Genomic DNA, 17765 nt, shown 5'->3' with positions numbered 1-17765 from the left:
CCGCACCCGAGCGGCCGGTGCCCCGGCCCGAGGGACGGCTGAGACCGGGCTCAGCTGCAGCGCCTTGGCCTGGGTTAAGGCGGGTCTGTGGCTTTTCTCTCTCCGGGCGAGCGTTGCCCCATTTCTGGGCTTTGGTGGACGTCCGGGTGTGGGCAGATGGAGCGGGCTTCTCCCACTGCCTGAGCTGCTGGTGCTGCTCACGCACCAAGAAACCCACCGGGATTTCTGTCTGTGATATTTCTTAGCCTAGACAGCTCTTGGAGACCACCACTTCTGTGCCTGTGTTGTGCGGTTGCAGTGGTTCAAGCCTCCTCCTCTTAAATGAGAGCCTTTACTGCTGGGGTGGCCTGAGCCCGCAGCTGGGGCTGGGAAGTGAGCCATCTAACCCAGCTGGGCTGGGGTGTGTGGGCACCCCTGCTCTTGCAAGGTGCTGGTGGTCCTGGGCAGCCAGGGTGGCAGGGGCTGAGGTCTCCTGGATTCCTACTGCCGGGAGCGTTTTTGGGGCTGGCTGGGGGAACTTGCACTACTGGATGCCACCAGCCCATCAGTTTAGGTGAGGGAACGTGATCTGCAAGTGTTTGCTTATCTGTTACAATGCAAAAGCAGCCAGGCTAGGTAAAACCTTTATCAGTGGTGAAAAGCTCCCTTGGTTACCTCTTGGTGCTGAGGTGGTTTAGGGAGCACTTGTCTGTTGCGTTCAGCTGGCTTCAATGGGAGTGCCTGGGGAAAAATGTTCCTTTGCAGCAGGTCCTCTGTGTTGAAAGCTGCTGGGTTTTATCCAGTGATGAACCCAAGCCTCCAGCTTGGCTGACTGGCTTGGGTTTTGGCTTAGCCAGCCCCTCTCTGCCCTACCCTGGGAGCTCATCTGTGCTGTTTCAGCTGCAGGTTTTGCCTTAGGATTGCTTTCGAGGTCCTGTTGCTCTGGGCAGCAGGCGCTGGCAGTGACATTGAGGCTGGGGGGTTATCAGTGAAGGAAAGGATTAAGTCCTGTGCTTCCCGCTCTCCCTCTAGTCCTGTCCTGTCCCCCTGCCCCAAGCTATAATGGGGTGGGAAATGCCCACCAGGCCATAAAGACCAGGGTTATTGCTGGTGCTCCCTAGCCTGGTTCAGCTCCTCACACCGCGCCCCGGGGGGAAAGCCTGTCTTGCCTTTCCTGGCTCTGCTGTCTGGTGGGTGCTCAGCTGGGCTGTGGGGGCTGAAAGGGGAGGCAGTGGCTGCTGCAGGGGATGGTGGCCGGCCCTGAAAGGGTTTGGCAGGTCATGGAGAAGGATAACTTGGGCTCTGCCAGCCCTGCGGCTCACTGGAGGGACACCTCTGCTTCAGCTCCTCAAGCACCCATTGTTCACCACAGGCTTAGTCAAAATGCTGCTCTGCAGAATAACTTTCTATGAACCTCCAGGAGAACAAAGAAACAGACTTAACCCAAAGTCACAACCACATACTTGCTCAGACCAGGATTTTAGGACAAGTTTACCTCCCCTGCTTCACAGCTGTGTGTGTTCTCCTGTGTTGTCTCTGATGGCTGATGCCCCACAGCTGTAAGAGGGCCCGGGCCTCCAACATGCAGGAGATGGTGGAGGAGCTTGGAGCAGGGGAAGGGCCTGCTGACTGGCTGTGGCCTGATTAAAAGCAAGGGGCAGCAGCAGCATGGAGGCTCCCTGTGGTGAAGCAGCCGGGATGTGGCAGTGTGATTCTGTGGCACCTCATTTAGTTTGCTGTTTGGTCACGGCCAGGGGCTGTAGATGCTACAGCAATAATAACCTTATCTGCATCAGGGTGCAGGGCTGAGAATTGGGAAAGGTCAGGCAGGACATCTGCTTTGCTGCAGAGCTGCTGCTTTTCCTGCCCATCTTTGCTGTTTCCCTGTCTCCGTGTGGAGCTGCGAGTGTGTAGTGATACTTGTGAAGTGTTGTGAGAAGGTAGGTCTCTGGCTGGGATGTGAATCAAGAAGACTACAAAAGTGATGCCCTACATGTTGGGGGTGGCATGTGAACGAGCCTTAGGAGAAAATGGAGGAGATTGGGTTCCTTGGTTGAGTGTTGTGGTCCCTGGGGAAAAAAAACTGGTTCAAGAGGGAGAGTCTGGGCTGGCTGGTGGGGAAAAGGTGCTGAAGAGGGTTGCACTGATGGATCGTGGGGTAAGGACTGCACGGTTGTCACGAAAGTTCCTGGAGTGGTGGGGGCAGAGCCATGCAGGTGTCAAAAAGCTGACAAACAGGGGAATGCAGGTTTGACCCTTTGGATTGCCTGCCTGGGAACTGGCATGTGGAGGGAGGGAGGACAAGACTACAGTGGGCTCAGGCAAGGAAGAGGGCTCCGTACAGCCTCTGAACTATCCACCCAGCGCTCGCGCTCCATCTGTGCTTTTGGGTTGCCCCCTGCCTGCTAGCTCATCTAGGAGAAGCCCTCCTTTTGCAGCTTCTCCCTGGCTGGTGGCGCACGTCTGCTGAGCAGCAAGTGACATCTAGTGTCAGCTCTGGCAGCAGTAACCATGGCTTGGGCTGGCTCTGGCTCTTCCATCCCAGGTTCTGTGACAGCAGTTTTTGGTGCATGCAATGGGTGCAACTGAAGTGCCCTGGTCAGAGGTAGGGGGCAAGCTCCTTGTCCCTTCTGTTGGGCTTGAACACCTTGATCTAGGTCCCTCCACAGCCGCACGCAGCGTTGCTCTGTCACAGGTCCTTTCCTGCAGAGATAACAAATGTTTCCCCTTTGAGGGTCTCTTCTCTCTGGGTGCTGTTAATGGGGTGAGAAAATGAAAGGGATGGAGTTACTGGTGGGAGAGATGGGTGTAGGGCTGAGGCTGGGCGCAAAACGAGGTGTGCAGGGCTAGGAGGTGATCTGGCTTCACATCCTGATGGATGCAGTTACTCCTTAGTTTTACCTAGACAGATGTCTCTGGAGGCTGTGTGCCATGTGTGCTGCCCACAGGAGGTCACTGAAGAGCAAGCTGAGACCATGTCCCTGTCCCAGGTCTGCCTGGGGGACCCAGGCTTCATCCTTTGTCCTTGGGAGTGTGGGTGGAAGACTGAGCAGTGGCCTTTCTTCTACCCTCTTCCCCTGTCCTGTTCTTTGGGGAAGAGCTGGACCTTGAGGCCAGGCCCTTGGCAGCCTGGAGCATGCACTGCCTTCATCTCTGGTGACTTCTTTCTTTTTGCTATCCTTTAGGATGATCCAGCGGCACCAGCTGGTGCAGTCTGTGCTGCAGGAACTGCAGGAAGCCACCGAATGCTTTGGTCTGGAGGGCCTTGCCAGTGCTGCGCTGGAGGCGGAGAGGACCCTGTCATCTTTCTCCCTGCCTGGCTATTGTGGGAGGCAGTTCCAAGAGGAGCTGGAGGTTGACCGGGTAGCCAGGAGCCTCTATCCTGAGGATGCCCCAAGTAACATGCTGCCTCTGGTTTGCAAAGGTGAGGGGAACCGCCTCTTTGAGGCCGCCAGTGTGCTGCTCTGGGGCAACCCCAGCCTCAGCCTGGAGTTGCAGGTGCGTACAGTGGTGGAGATGCTGCTGCACAAGCAATACTACTTGAATGGCATGATCGACTCCAAGGTGATGCTGCAGGCTGCCCGCTACTCCCTCTGCACTGAGGAGACCCCAGAGATGACCAGCCTCCCCATGGCTATCCTGGAGGCCATCTTTGATGCTGATATCAAAGCTACCTGTTTTCCTGGCACCTTTGCCAACATGTGGCATGTCTATGCTCTTGCCTCAGTACTGCAGTGTAACATCTACTCCATCTACCCCATGAGCAACCTGAAGATCCGGCCCTATTTCAACCGGCTCATCCGTCCCAGGAAGTGTGGTCCACGAACCTCCACGCTCCACATCATGTGGTCAGGGCAACAGCTCTCCCGGCAGGTCTTCAAAGCTCAGTACTTTGTGGCTGTGGTTGGCCTGGAGGAGCTAGAACCCACAATGCCTTCACCAGAGCCTCCTGTACAGCCCATGAAGACCCTTGAGCTGCTGAACAGTGACCCCCAGCTGACCTACTCCAACCTGCGTGACCGGTACAGCATTACCAAGAGCACCTTCTACCGCTGGAAGCGCCAGTCTCGTGAACACCGGCAGAAAGCGGCTGCCAGGTTTGCAGCTAAACACTTCCTCCAGTCCTGCTTTCAGGAGGGCAATATAATCCCCCTCCAGCACTTCAGACAAATGTTTCCAGAAATTTCCCGATCCACATACTATGCCTGGAAGCATGAGATGCAGAGCATGGTCAATGGTGATGCCTCTGCTCTGGCTGAGGCCCATGGGTTGCAGGAGCTTCATAGGGATGTCCCAAAAAAGGCTGATGTGGATGAGCCAGTGAATTCGGGGGGGAACTTAAGATCTCAGAGTCCTTCCCTAGACCCCATACAAGCAGGAATCTTCATGCAAGGAGCCAAATCCTACCTGGAGAAATGCATTTCCATGAACACTCTGGTGCCTTACAGGTGCTTCAAGCGCAGCTTCCCTGGCATCTCCAGGTCCACTTACTACAACTGGCGAAGAAAAGCAATCAAGGAGAACCCCAACTTCAAACCCCCCCAGTCTCCCTTGGATAACCAGAAACCTCTAGCAATAGGAAAGCCATTCCTGCAGTTGAAGCCAAGCAGTGTGCCTGTTAGGAAGAGGCTGAATGGAGACCGGCCAGCACCCAGGAGTCTCCTGCAGCTCAAGCCCTCTCTGTGCTGGAGAAAGCAGCTGCGAGATGTGGCCAGGAGGCAGGTCCAGCAATGGCGGCTGCCGTTCTGCAAGTACCGCCTGCGCTACCCATCTCTCTCCTCCACAGCCTACTGGTTTTGGAAGGGTAGTGGCCAGGCCCTCGGGCAGCATCGCCTGCCCTGGACCGGCTGCAGCAGGCCGTTGAACCGGGTGGCTTCCTTGGTGCCTCAGAGAGTGGAGCCGGGCCTCAAGCCCCAGTGCCACATGGAGGTAGCCACCAAGCACCTAGATAGGCCAGCGCCGGCCATGCCGTACAACACCACCATTTCGGGCTATGCTGTGTCAGAGAGAGCCAACAGCCAGATGTTTGTGATGGATGTCATCGCCACTGCCCAGTTCAAGGCACAGGCCAAGCTGTTCCTGCAGCAGCGTTTTGAGTCGAAGACCTTCCCCACCTACAAGGAGTTCAGTGCCCGCTTCCCACTCACGGCCCGTTCCACCTATTACATGTGGAAGCGTGCCCTGCATGACGGGCTGACACTCGTGGATGCCTGAGCACTGGTTGCCAGCTGGCTTGGCCACAGCTCCTCTGCTGACATGCCCTCTGGCTCTCCGGTGGAGTGCCCGGGCCGGGGCCCTGCTCCAACTTTTGTTCTGGTTTGGTTTGCTTTTGTTTTGTTCCTAGTCTCTGGCTTTCTTTTCTGTGTGGTTCAATCAGGTATGGGAGTGTCCTCGCAGCGCCTGTTCCTGGAGACCGGAGGAGTGGAAGGAGAAGGCACTGAGCTGCCCCAAAGGAGAGGGGCTGGGGGGTTGTCCTCTCTGTCCTCTCTTTGTGCTCAGAGGACGAGCAAGGGAGGTAGTGCTGTGCAGGTGTCATGAGATGCTGCCTCTTGAGACAGAGGATGTGAAGGTCTCTCTGCCCCAGGCACTTGTTGAATGAGTAATGTGGATGTGCAGGACGAGCGTGGAGGTGCCCGTCGTCCCCTCAGTGAGCAGAGCAGCACTGGCTCGGCTGTGGGTGAGAGGGGGCTTGGGAATGCTCAGCTTTACAGGAGGAGCATCTTTGATCTGGGTTCTTCCCAGCTAAGAAGAATAAAAATTTCATTTGGGGTCAACACTGATGCCACCTTGGCTTTCTGACTCTTGATACCTGCCTCTGGCTCCCCTGAGGGAGCAGAGCCTGGTAGAGGAGGGGACTTGTTTGTGTCTCCGCTGTAGTCTGTCTGCTGGGAATGCTAAGCTAGGAGCTGGTGTCCTTTGCAGGCTCCAGAGAAGCTGTCCCTGACCTTTCTGGTCTTGTAGCAATAATTTTTCACACAATCCTTTACTCTCCCACAGTTGGCAGCTGCCTTACTTTCCTAGGGTCTGTCTTCCCTGGTGCCTGGGAGAAGATGGAGAGGCCGAACCTTGTGTGCCCAGCGTCCCTGCGTCCCCTGTGCCGTGCTGCAAGCTGAACGCAACGTGGGTGTCTCCTTGCAGCAAGCCTCGATGCGTATATCTTGCCTGTAAGAAACCAAAGCAATAAAAGACTCTTCCACTCCAAGTCCTGTGCGGTTTCTTACTCTTGCTTGTGTGATTTCTGGGCAAGGCTTGTCCTTCCCTGCCTGCTTTCTAAAACTGGCTTGTGGGTGAGGGGGGCCTGTGCACCCCTCGATCCCTGCTCCTGTGAAGGTCCTCCTCTGTTTCCTGGGATCTGGTGAGCTTGGTAGTGCTCTGGAGGCCTGGCAGGGCTGGGCTCTCCACAGGCAAGAAGCCAGGACTTGCCTCCCACATTGGATGCAAAGTTGGGGACAGTGCAGTGGGCACAGCTGTGTGATGGCAGGGATGTGTTTGCAGTGCCTGAGATGTCAGTGGGTGGTTGTGCCCTGTGGGTGGCCCTGCCTGGAAGTGGTGGTGCTGTACTGGGAGGCTGAAACCAGCTCTTTGCACCTCTGCCCTGCCACCATCTTGGGGTGCAGGGCTGTGGGGAGCCCTGCCTGGGCTCTGCTGGGGGTCTCCAAAAAGCCTTGTCTCCTCAGTGTGTGTGAGCTCCTTCCCCTCTGGTGTCTGCCAGCCCATACAGGGCTGAGCTTTAGGTGGTCTGGGGCTGGCTGCTGCCACTGAGGAGGGTGATGACAACTGCAGTCCCTGCTCTTATTTCCCACAAAGCTGCTGGGAGTCGGAGCACCCTACAAATGTGAGGGGAGAGCCTCTTGTGCCCTGCACCTACCACATCAGCCTCTGAGGCTGGGTCTAACAGCAGGGCTGAGTCTTGTCTTTTTTACCCTCAGGCCTTTGCAGAGTGATAGGGAACTTTAGTGACCTTGTTAGGAGTTGAGATGCAGTAATGCCCTCCCCCAGCCTTGCTCACAAATAACTTCTCTTTCTTCAATATAACTGGGACCTCTCAGTCCCTACTGCAGGCCAGTCCTGCTCCAGATGCAGTCTGGCTTTACTGACCACCAACCTCTTGGGCAGAGCGGGGACCTGTGCTAGAAAGCCCTACTGAGCTTTCCTGGGCATCAACCTGCTTGAGAATGGGGGGCCCAAGGTCATCCTGTGGTGTCCTTGGGCCTGAGCTATGTGGTGGGGCAGCCCTGGAGGAGCAGTGCTGAGCTGGGGGGCATCTCTTCGTGTACCACTTATCTCTGTCTCCTTGGTGCCAGGGGGTTCTCACCACCACCCATCCACCCCAGCATACCCTGTGTGGTCCCAGAGAAGGGGATCTGGGACAGCGGGTGCCCCAGGGAGGGCGGTGTGTGAGGCTCTGGGAGCTGCTGAGCAGCATGGAGTGCTGCTGCAGAGAGCCCTGGGCACCCGGGCTCTGTGTGTCAGGAAGTAATTGGAGTAATTAGCTGCCAGCAACTTCTTACCAGCAAACTCCTCTGAGGGAATAGGCTGGTAATTACTCCAGAATGATTACCCGTGTCTCCAAACTGCCGGAGGCTGGAGGTAGCTGCTTTCAGTGACAGCCATGGCTGCAACAGGGGCCGCAACAGTGGCTGTGAAGGTGGATGTGAGACCCCCAAAGCATCCCCTTCCTCAGCTGAGCTGAGGGAAGGAGCAGGGAGAGTGGGATTTCTGGCCACGGGTGCTAACACAGGCCCTGTTTGGATGGCCCTGAGGCTGGGGCAGCCTGTACCTGGCGGCAGGGCAGGGGCCAGGGCATCCATCGGCATGGCACGGCATGGTGGGTGGCTGCCAGCTGCTGCTGGGGCAGGTGGGCGTCAGGAAAGGTGGGAGGTACCCGGCACTCTGCAGGGTGGAGGGGTGGCTTCTCCTGCTTCCCATCACCGGACTCTCCCCAAACTGGGAGCATTGCATGCCTCACACCGGGGTACGGTTGCAAGATGAATCTCTCCTGGGTGCTGGACTTGGGGGTCTCTTCCCCCATCCTCCACCACCCTCTTGCAAGACATTTTTGAGGACCCCTGGTGAAGAGATCTGGGTGTGATGGTTTTTCTACCCTTAGCTGAATGCCTGGGTGGGGCGTGGTGGGAAAATAATACTCTGAGAGATTTTACAAGTGCCCTTATGTTTCTCCCTCCTCAAGCCCTGATGGCAGCAGGGCCATGGTGGGTCTCTGCCAGCTGGGACTGCCTAAATGGTGGGTGCTTGTTATTTACTGATGTAGTTTGTGGCTGAGCAGAGTTTAATTGGGGGGGAAACTGTAGCACTCGGTTCATACCCATCATGCTGCTCTTACATTGAGCTGGTGGTGGGAGATGAACTTGAGGCGGCCCCAGCTGCTCCACACCGCGCTGCGGGGCACCAACAGATAAATCTCTCCCTTCGCCTGTGTGCAGCGACGTTTAGCCCAGGTGCCACCCTGAGCTCTCTCTCAGGCAGGCACTTAAAAGCACCGACCCCAGCAAAGACGGAGATGAAAAGGCAATTGAAATGCAGAGGCTGGGGGGCTGCAAAGCCTGCGGGGAACAGCCCCCTGCCTGCGTGTGGTTTGGGGCTCTGCTTCGCCACTAAAGCACCCTATTTTTGTCTGTGGGAGGTGGTTTGCAGGTGCAGGAGGTGGGTGACACAGCACAGCAGAGCCTGCCTGGATGCCATGCTGTGGACATGGTTTCGTATGCCTAAGCAAAGCTTTGGGGCACTTAGGCTGTACGTGCTAGCTCAGGCACCACATTGCCTCCAGATTTTGCACAAACATCTCGTTTGTTGGTGCAAAGAGCAAATAGTGTTGGTCTTAAAAGCATCTCAAGGTAGCGAAAGTGTTGGAATTTGCAAGACAGCTCCTGTGCTTTGCTAGGAGTAGTGATGTAGCAGTGATGGGAGGACAGACAAGTCAGTGCCACCACGCAAAACTGTTCCAGAGCTGACAAGGACAAAAGCAATTCATTATAAAGAATATCTGTGTGGGGAGGGGAAGAAAGAAGATGAGGAGAAAAAGGAAAAAAGGGATCTTTGGGATCAGTCCCCCGAGTAAGTCCCTCCACAGGTCCGGGCTACAACCTGGACAACAAATATTTCATGAGTATTTTTGCTGAACCAATTGGCCCTGTAGATCTTCACATCAGATCTGCCTTTTTCAGGCTGGAGCAATGGCTCAGGCCTTTCTCCGGTCCCTGCCGGCCGAGGAGCTCCCTGCCTGCTGCAGCAATTCCAACCCCTCATTGCATCTCCTTGCATTTCCTCCCTTTTCCACCCCTCCTGCCTTCAAGGTAGCCCAGTTTCTTTACTCTTCTGTATTTCCAAGCCCTTCTGATTTTGTCTCATTAGCAAATGGCATCGAAGCACCCCTCCTTCCTCTGCCGACTTGCTCGTGAGAACACAGAAGATCAATCCTCATATGGATCCTCAAGGATTTTTTCCTCCAGCCCAACAGATCTTCTAAAATATTAATAACCTGTTAATACCCATCTCAGCTTTCTTGAACCAGCCCCCACCCGACAACTGTCGATGTTGCTCCATCCTAGGGGTTTGGCCAAGGTCCAGGTGCAGTGTTCCCTGCCTTTCGTCCTCTAGAAAACAAGTGGGCTGATGTGCAATGCTAATTTAGCGCAGTCAACATCTGGAAAATGATGGAATTTTGGAGAAAATACTCACATATGAAAGTACTTCAGGAAGGAAAAACTTCCATCTTTCTAGCCTAATACTGTCAAGAGTTTACTGCCTGCCCCTAGACTTTGATATATTACTTTGACGATGGCATTTTGGCAGATATTGCATTTATTTGCATTTCATTTCGCCTTCACTGCTTTCTTCCTTTGCCTCTCTCCTCATCCCTCCTCCATCGCTTCAGTAACCACAGCACTGGGTAGAAGAGCTGTGAGGGATTAGACACTTACCCACTCCCTCCCCCCCCCCCTCAGATGTTTGAGAATAAAGTTATATCTCCCTAGGACTTCTGCAGCTGCGTGAGTCTGGGCAGGGGGCAGGCAGGGAGCCCACCTGTGCAGCGGGAAGGACCCCTTGCCTGTGGGGCTCTCCCTCAGCTCTCCGTGCTGGCAGAAGGCAGCACCCCCGCTGCACGCCAACTTCTGCGAGGCACTGGGTTTGGTCCTGCCTGACTTTTTGATTAAGCAACAAGACTGATTTAAAAATGAAGCCAGCAAACACTGAACAGATTAAAAAAACAAGCTAAGTGCCATGTCTCCGAAAGTAAAGAGGGGCCTCCAAAAGGCTCCCAAGGATGGGAGCAAGCTGAGCGCAGCCCTGCAGCCAGAAAAACTCCGGAGCAGAAATGGGGGGGTGGGAGGGTTGTGCTGGCTGTGTCCAGCAGTAGACCAGTTGCAGAACATCACGGCATTTTTGGAAGCTAATCGTGAAAATCGTGGAGAGGCAGAGGTGGGGAAGATGTGCCCTACAGGGAGAGAGACGAGCAGCTCAGCCTCCTCAAGGCAGCAGGGATGGCAGCACGGGGAAGGGCAGCTGGGCAGACATCGGTGGCACCAAGGCCAAGGGCTGGCAGCAGAAAGGAGCCCTGCGCATGTGGGACCTAAGCAGCACATTTTAAACATCATCCAAAATCAGCCATGTGAACAGCTTCCCAACAGCCCGGGTGGCTTCTTTTGCTTGCTGAGAAAAGGAGATGGAAAAATCCCAGCCATGCAGTGTGCAGTGGGGTTGGGGGAGAAGAGGGGCTCTTCCACCAGCCACATGTGAGCCCATGTCCCAGTCCTATCCCACTCTCTGGCACGGCTGGAGAGGCAGCACCAGCTCCTCTGCTTGGGGGAGCTTGGCCCGAGGGGACCTCCTGCCCATTTGGGGTGGGAGGGACACAGGTCCTGTCTGGCCTAGGAGCTCACAAGTCAGGTGCTTCTGGCACTTGTTAGTCTTGAGCCTCCAAAGCCTCCAAAGTATGAGTTGTGAGGGTATTTAAATTGCATTTTTAAGATACACACCTTCTAAAGGGCAGCTGCAGTTCCCTTGCAAAGCCCTTGGCTCTGAGATACAGCCTGCGCACCAACTACAGCAGAACTGAGGTCAGCTCAGGGGAGCAGTACATCTGCAGGCATGGTCCCCAAACATCCCTGTGGCTGGACACCATGGGGACATGGAGGGGGGCAGTGGAGAGGGGGACATACAGGGGTACAGCTCCTCTGTGCTGCAGGGGGACAGATGAGCCGTGCAGAGCGATGCTAACACCCTTGGGTGCATCACCTTCACTAACCAACCCTTCCCATGGCATCGCAGCAAGGCCCGTCGGTCACCACAGGCCATGGGGACAGCATCAGCCCTGCCCCAGCAAGGTGTCCCCACTGAGCACTCTGTCCCCCTCTCTTCATGCCTTGTCCTCCTGCCCCATGGGGACAGTTTGGCCACACCAGTGGGTTCCTGCACGTGTGGCTACCGGAGGCTGTGGAAGAGGGAGCCGGTGTCTGCATCTGCGGGGAGAGGAGAGGTAATGAGCCTCCTGATTTCACAGCAGCTGATGCCTTAGTGACGGCTCTTAATTGGCTTCTCTCTGCAAAAATCCTCTCCTGCCAGCCTCAGGAGAGATGGCATTGCCACAGGCTGTGCCTCCCTGCGCTTTCTCCGCTGCAGGCTGGTTTTGGGGAGCAAAGGGGAAAGGATAAGCTAGGTGAAGAGATGCACTGCTAAATGCTTTTTAAAATATTTTTTGGACAGGAATACAAACTTTGCCCTGTCTCAGATAATTAGCTATTTCCTTACTGGATTGCTGTGAAGGGAAAACACTGACTCTGCCATTAAGTGAGGCGAAGGACTTACTCCGCTTTGATTTCCCCCTGTCTCTTTTCTCGCCTGCCTCCAGAGGACAGCATGGGGAGAGAACCGAGGCATTTCTGCTCCACCAGCGCTGGCTGCAATCCCACCCCACCAACAGGTACTTCTCGGAGAGCAGGCGGTGGCTTTGCCTCTGCAAGGGGCTGGGTCCTCCCATGTAGATGAAGGTGCCAGGAGCACAGCAGAAAGGACACCCTGCATCCCACCCCAGTGGTTTCCATATCACCTGTCTCAGGGATGACCCCAAGGAGAGACAGGTTGGCTGTGAGGATGCAGGAGGACCAGCGCCCCAGTGGATCCCTTCAGCCAGGGACAGGATCCCACAGGGATCTTGCATCCCCTGCAAACTGCACCAGCTTCTTTTTCCTTCTCCTCCATCCTCTTGCTTCTTCCCTGTGGGAAAAGGAGTGAGATCCAGCAAAGGCCCCATCCCTGCATGCCTTGTCACCGCTCCCCAGCCCTGGTCTGCAGCAAGTGGCCCCATTTTGGCATGCCGCAGCGCTTGCCGAAGGTCAAGCAGCACAAGCAGAGCCAGGGGCTCAGATGCATCGGTTGCTCAGATCTGTGGCCAAGGTGCCGGTGCTTTTTTCCTCAGCAGCTTTCTTCCTGAGTGCAGCCCACAAGGAGGCAAGATTCAAAGGCCATCCCCGCCCTTGTAACGGGCTCCGTCTGCCCCATCCTTAGCTGCTTCCGAAGGCAAATGCCTGCCAGGAAGTGCTCACCTTGATGTTGTGGAGGTTATGAAAGGAGCCCAAGCTGGAAGACGACATGTTTTCCACTGCTGGGAAAAGAAACTGGAGCCCAGCGCATCTCAGACAATACTTCCCTGAGATGCTGGCTGAGCGAGGAGCATTTCCAGGGCAGGGGAGGGATGGAGAGGATGTCAGCTGCTCGTGGGGAGTGGGGCTGGCTTGGTCCCCAGGGCCTTCTCCTCACAGCAGGGAGGGCATCTGGAACACCTGGTGATGGCATTTCTTGCAACCCAAAAGCTGCCCAGCGGGTGAGATGAGAGAGGGGTGTTTGGGCATGGGGAGAGGGGCAGAGGATGGGCTTTCTGGTGACTTTCTGTGTCTGTCTCTTGGTGTCACCAGCATAGAGCGAGGGCTCGGGGTGCTGGTGGGGCCATGGGACCAGGGCAGGAGCATTTGGGGAGCAGTGAGCGGGAGAGCAATGGGAGGGCATTACTGGGGCCAGGGGGTTGAAGGACCATGCCTGTGCTGGGGTGCCAGACAGCACCTGCATTTGCAGGGACAGGCACCTGCAGCCCGCTGGCGAGGAACTCAGTTGCAAACAGATATCCTAATTATGGATAATGAATTACTCATGAATGGAGAAGGAGGGGCTTGTTCTGATATACCATAGGACTCTTCAGCACCTCTTGTGATTATTTTTTAGGAAGCTCTGGGGTGTGGGGAAGGACAGCAGGTTGCAGTGTACACCCTTGTAGGACATCACTATGTAACCAACCCCTCCTCCACCCCCAGCTTGGAGAATCCCAAATCCTCCCTCGCCAGCCACCAGGGATCCTGCTCCACGACTGCCCTTCTGCACGGGCACAGATTGCCTCTGCACTCCCTGCCCTTCTCATCACCTCCCATGGCCACGACCTGCCAGGCCCCCTGCGCTCCCTTCTCCTTTCTGGGCTAGACATGTTGCCTGGCCAGAACTCGAGGCTATTCCTCCTTCACCCAAAATTTCTAAGTATTCCCTGTGGGGTCAGGACCATTATGGAGCTCTGCTGTGGGGCTGGGCGTCCTGGGTGGGAGAGGGACCCCTCCTCTGGGAGGACAGGAGGGAGGGAGTGAAGAGTCACCTCTTCCACACCCACTGGTAGCATTTAGTTTGACTTTTTTTTTTTTTTTTTCAAGTCAAGCAAATTTCTGGAGCTTGCGTCTTCCCCGACTGCTGTGCCTTGTTGCTTTTTTCCTTCCCTTCTGCTTGGGCGGCTGCAGCAGACGCTGTGAGTCTATAATAAGTTATTCAGCAGCAGTCTCCATGCTGGTCCTCAGATTTCAATTTCCACATGTTTCCCTTCAGGCTGTTTCCCTCTAATTTCCCCATTTGCATAATGCCCCCCGTGCCCTGCACACCCCCTGCCCCCCCCCCCCTTTGACGAGACCATCAGAGATTCAGGCTATTAGCGGAAAACACTTTAATTCTGTTGGCCCTTGTAGCCCAGTCCTTCCCCGTGCATCTCCAATTAAAAAAAGACTAAGAGGCGGGTTGGGGTGCAAGGGGGGGATGGAGTGGCTGGGGGGAGTTGGCTGGGGGCTGCTGGCCCCCCACCCGTGGCAGCCTCTGGAGGGAACCAGTCAATTCAGAGGCAAACACAATTTCTCATTGCCAATTCTCATCCAGCAGCCCCAGTGGTTTTGTCTGGACCAGAATTGGTGGGGAGCCCACCACCCCTGCCCTCTGGCAGCCAGCTGCCCCCCATCGGGGGTGCTCAAGGGGGAGAGGTGGGGAGGGCTTTAGCTGGGACAGCACTGAGCTGGCGGGGCGGCGGGTCTTGTCGCCCCTGCTGCATGGGCACCCACGGACGTCCCCTCTCTTGAAAGAGCGCTACTGTCCCACTCGATTATTTGGAGGGATGGATCCCAGGAAGGCTGAGCATGTGCAAGAGAGGGGAACGAAAACCATCCCTCGGCAGCTGGGTGAGGGTGCCCCTCACCTCTCCTCTCTAAGCCACCTCACATCTTCTGGACGCCCCAGTCCTTCCCTGCAAATTCCATCTCTCTCCACCATCAGAAGCAAGACTTGCTTATTCCCTCCTGATGTTTGTATTCTTCTGCTGCTCTTTGAGCACATTTTATTTTATGTGTCTACTACACACAGAGCAGCCTGAACATACACGATGCTCCAGTCTCTCTCTCTCTCTCCTCCCACCCCCCGCCTCCCCAAATTCTTGTCCATCCACACATAGCAAAAAGCCTACATCCCCATCTCGCTCCCAGCGCTAGCTGCTGGCTGTGATCGGCATCGCAGTATACCTCCCTCCCAGTTGCCCAGACACCAGCTGGATTATAGCTTCCTTCAGGAACTGCATAAACACCTCCAGGTTTAAGGGAGCTCAGCACGCCTGCAAAAGCTCACCTCTTTGCTAGCCAGCTCCATGTCCTTATAAACAGAGTCTTTTTTCCTGCTTTTTTTATTAGGTCTTCCATGTTATAAAACGTAATGGGAACTTTCAGACCAGCTTCTGAACAAGTCTCTGATGTGCTTCTCTCTTTTATGGCTCAAGTACAACAGCAATCGCAGACATTAACATGCTTCTTTAGGATGAAATGTACATTTGAATGGCACCCAGTTGGAGGAACATGCTGCGCCTCTTGCAGAGCTGGCTGCAGCCTGCCCAGAAACCCCGGGAAGGGGGTGATGGGCGCCCAGAGTCTGCCCACAGCCCCCGGAACATGGGGCAAGGAGGCGGCAGGGGACCCACGGCCAGGGCGAGGGAGGGTCAAGGTGGATGCTGGGGAGCCGGGGTGAGGCTGGGCCTTTTAAACACCAGCCCTTTGGGGCAGTCATTGCCTTCACACCCACCTCTGAAGCACTTGACGTGTCGCTGACAATATACGAATTAGCAAAAGTAAGATGTAAGCAGGGATGCGTGGGATTTCCTTGTCAGCAGAGGCTTTTGGATGGATGGAGATACCCTTCTCCGAGGCACGGGAAGAAGTGTGTTGGGGTCGCCCCCTGTGTCTTGGGCTCCCTCCAAGCCTTCCCCCTCTCTGGATCTCATCTCCTTGCAAACAGCACTCCCAACCCAGGCTCTGCGTGTCACCTCGGCCTTTTCTTTCCGGGGGAAGGGGGGGATGGGGTGCCTGGGGGGGGTTGGCGGGGGGCTGCTGGCCCCCCACCCGTGGCAGCCTCTGGAGGGAACCAGTCAATTCAGAGGCAAACACAATTTCTCATTGCCAATTCTCATCCAGCAGCCCCAGTGGTTTTGTCTGGACCAGAATTGGTGGGGAGCCCACCACCCCTGCCCTCTGGCAGCCAGCTGCCCCCCATCGGGGGTGCTCAAGGGGGAGAGGTGGGGAGGGCTTTAGCTGGGACAGCACGGGGCTGGCGGGGCGGCGGGTCTTGTCGCCCCTGCTGCATGGGCACCCACGGACGTCCCCTCTCTTGAAAGAGCGCTACTGTCCCACTCGACTATTTGGAGGGATGGATCCCAGGAAGGCTGAGCATGTGCAAGAGAGGGGAACGAAAACCATCCCTCGGCAGCTGGGTGAGGGTGCCCCTCACCTCTCCTCTCTAAGCCACCTCACATCTTCTGGACGCCCCAGTCCTTCCCTGCAAATTCCATCTCTCTCCACCATCAGAAGCAAGACTTGCTTATTCCCTCCTGATGTTTGTATTCTTCTGCTGCTCTTTGAGCACATTTTATTTTATGTGTCTACTACACACAGAGCAGCCTGAACATACACGATGCTCCAGTCTCTCTCTCTCTCTCCTCCCACCCCCCGCCTCCCCAAATTCTTGTCCATCCACACATAGCAAAAAGCCTACATCCCCATCTCGCTCCCAGCGCTAGCTGCTGGCTGTGATCGGCATCGCAGTATACCTCCCTCCCAGTTGCCCAGACACCAGCTGGATTATAGCTTCCTTCAGGAACTGCATAAACACCTCCAGGTTTAAGGGAGCTCAGCACGCCTGCAAAAGCTCACCTCTTTGCTAGCCAGCTCCATGTCCTTATAAACAGAGTCTTTTTTCCTGCTTTTTTTATTAGCTCTTCCATGTTATAAAACGTAATGGGAACTTTCAGACCAGCTTCTGAACAAGTCTCTGATGTGCTTCTCTCTTTTATGGCTCAAGTACAACAGCAATCGCAGACATTAACATGCTTCTTTAGGATGAAATGTACATTTGAATGGCACCCAGTTGGAGGAACATGCTGCGCCTCTTGCAGAGCTGGCTGCAGCCTGCCCAGAAACCCCGGGAAGGGGGTGATGGGCGCCCAGAGTCTGCCCACAGCCCCCGGAACATGGGGCAAGGAGGCGGCAGGGGACCCACGGCCAGGGCGAGGGAGGGTCAAGGTGGATGCTGGGGAGCCGGGGTGAGGCTGGGCCTTTTAAACACCAGCCCTTTGGGGCAGTCATTGCCTTCACACCCACCTCTGAAGCACTTGACGTGTCGCTGACAATATACGAATTAGCAAAAGTAAGATGTAAGCAGGGATGCGTGGGATTTCCTTGTCAGCAGAGGCTTTTGGATGGATGGAGATACCCTTCTCCGAGGCACGGGAAGAAGTGTGTTGGGGTCGCCCCCTGTGTCTTGGGCTCCCTCCAAGCCTTCCCCCTCTCTGGATCTCATCTCCTTGCAAACAGCACTCCCAACCCAGGCTCTGCGTGTCACCTCGGCCTTTTCTTTCCATCCCTTGTTGTGCACAGGGCCCTGACCTAGTGCTGAGAATGGAGTCCTTCAGGCCCCCACCCCTCCCAGGTCACTTCTTGGGTAGAAATTGCCATTATAAGTCTTTTCAGGGCCCAGCACAACCTTATAGGGGCTCCAACTTGCAATTATTGTGACAGTCATTATTAACATGGAGAAAACCTTGCTGTCTTTGCCAGCTTGCTGCAACGATGGGAATGATGCTGTGCAATCACCAGCCTGCCTTCCTCCTTGTTTCTGGTCTGGGATGGGCCAGCAACTGGGATGTTCTCACATGGATCAGGGTTCTGTCTGCAGAGGGATGCGGAGAGCATGCCCTTTGGTCATGTCCATGCTGTGTCCTCCTACTTCGTTGCAGCTGAGGGGTCAGATGCCACCTCCTGGCACTGAAATAAGAATGTTGTCCCCATCACGGGAGTCTGGACACCTCACCAGGACCCTGGCCTCCCAGAGGAAAGAGCAGTCATTCCCCGGCAACATATCCCTTCTGCTCCCTGCGTACCCCCTGGGCACCAGCGGTGGATCTCCTGGCTGCAGGGCTGGTAATGGAAGCTGTG

At 55.6% G+C, this 17765-nt stretch overlaps 1 protein-coding gene across 1 annotated transcript; it reads left to right on the top strand.

Annotated features, from left to right (window-relative positions):
• Nucleotides 1–3165: 3165 nt before the first annotated feature.
• On the top strand, nt 3166–5193 carry VRTN (vertebrae development associated). The gene has a single exon (XM_035902090.1). The coding sequence runs from the start codon at nt 3166–3168 to the stop codon at nt 5191–5193; it is 2028 nt and encodes a 675-aa protein (XP_035757983.1).
• Nucleotides 5194–17765: the final 12572 nt, after the last annotated feature.

The sequence above is a fragment of the Egretta garzetta genome, unplaced genomic scaffold (genome assembly GCF_000687185.1).
Source record: "Egretta garzetta isolate BGI_Z169 unplaced genomic scaffold, ASM68718v1 scaffold79, whole genome shotgun sequence".
Classification (NCBI taxonomy): domain Eukaryota; kingdom Metazoa; phylum Chordata; class Aves; order Pelecaniformes; family Ardeidae; genus Egretta; species Egretta garzetta.
The sequence above is the reverse complement of the archived record's forward strand: the minus strand, read 5'-3'. Positions and strand labels throughout refer to the sequence as shown.

Excerpts from the sequence above, each read along its gene's own strand:
- VRTN (XM_035902090.1), top strand. The coding sequence starts at position 3,166 with ATGATCCAGCGGCACCAGCTGGTGCAGTCTGTGCTGCAGGAACTGCAG.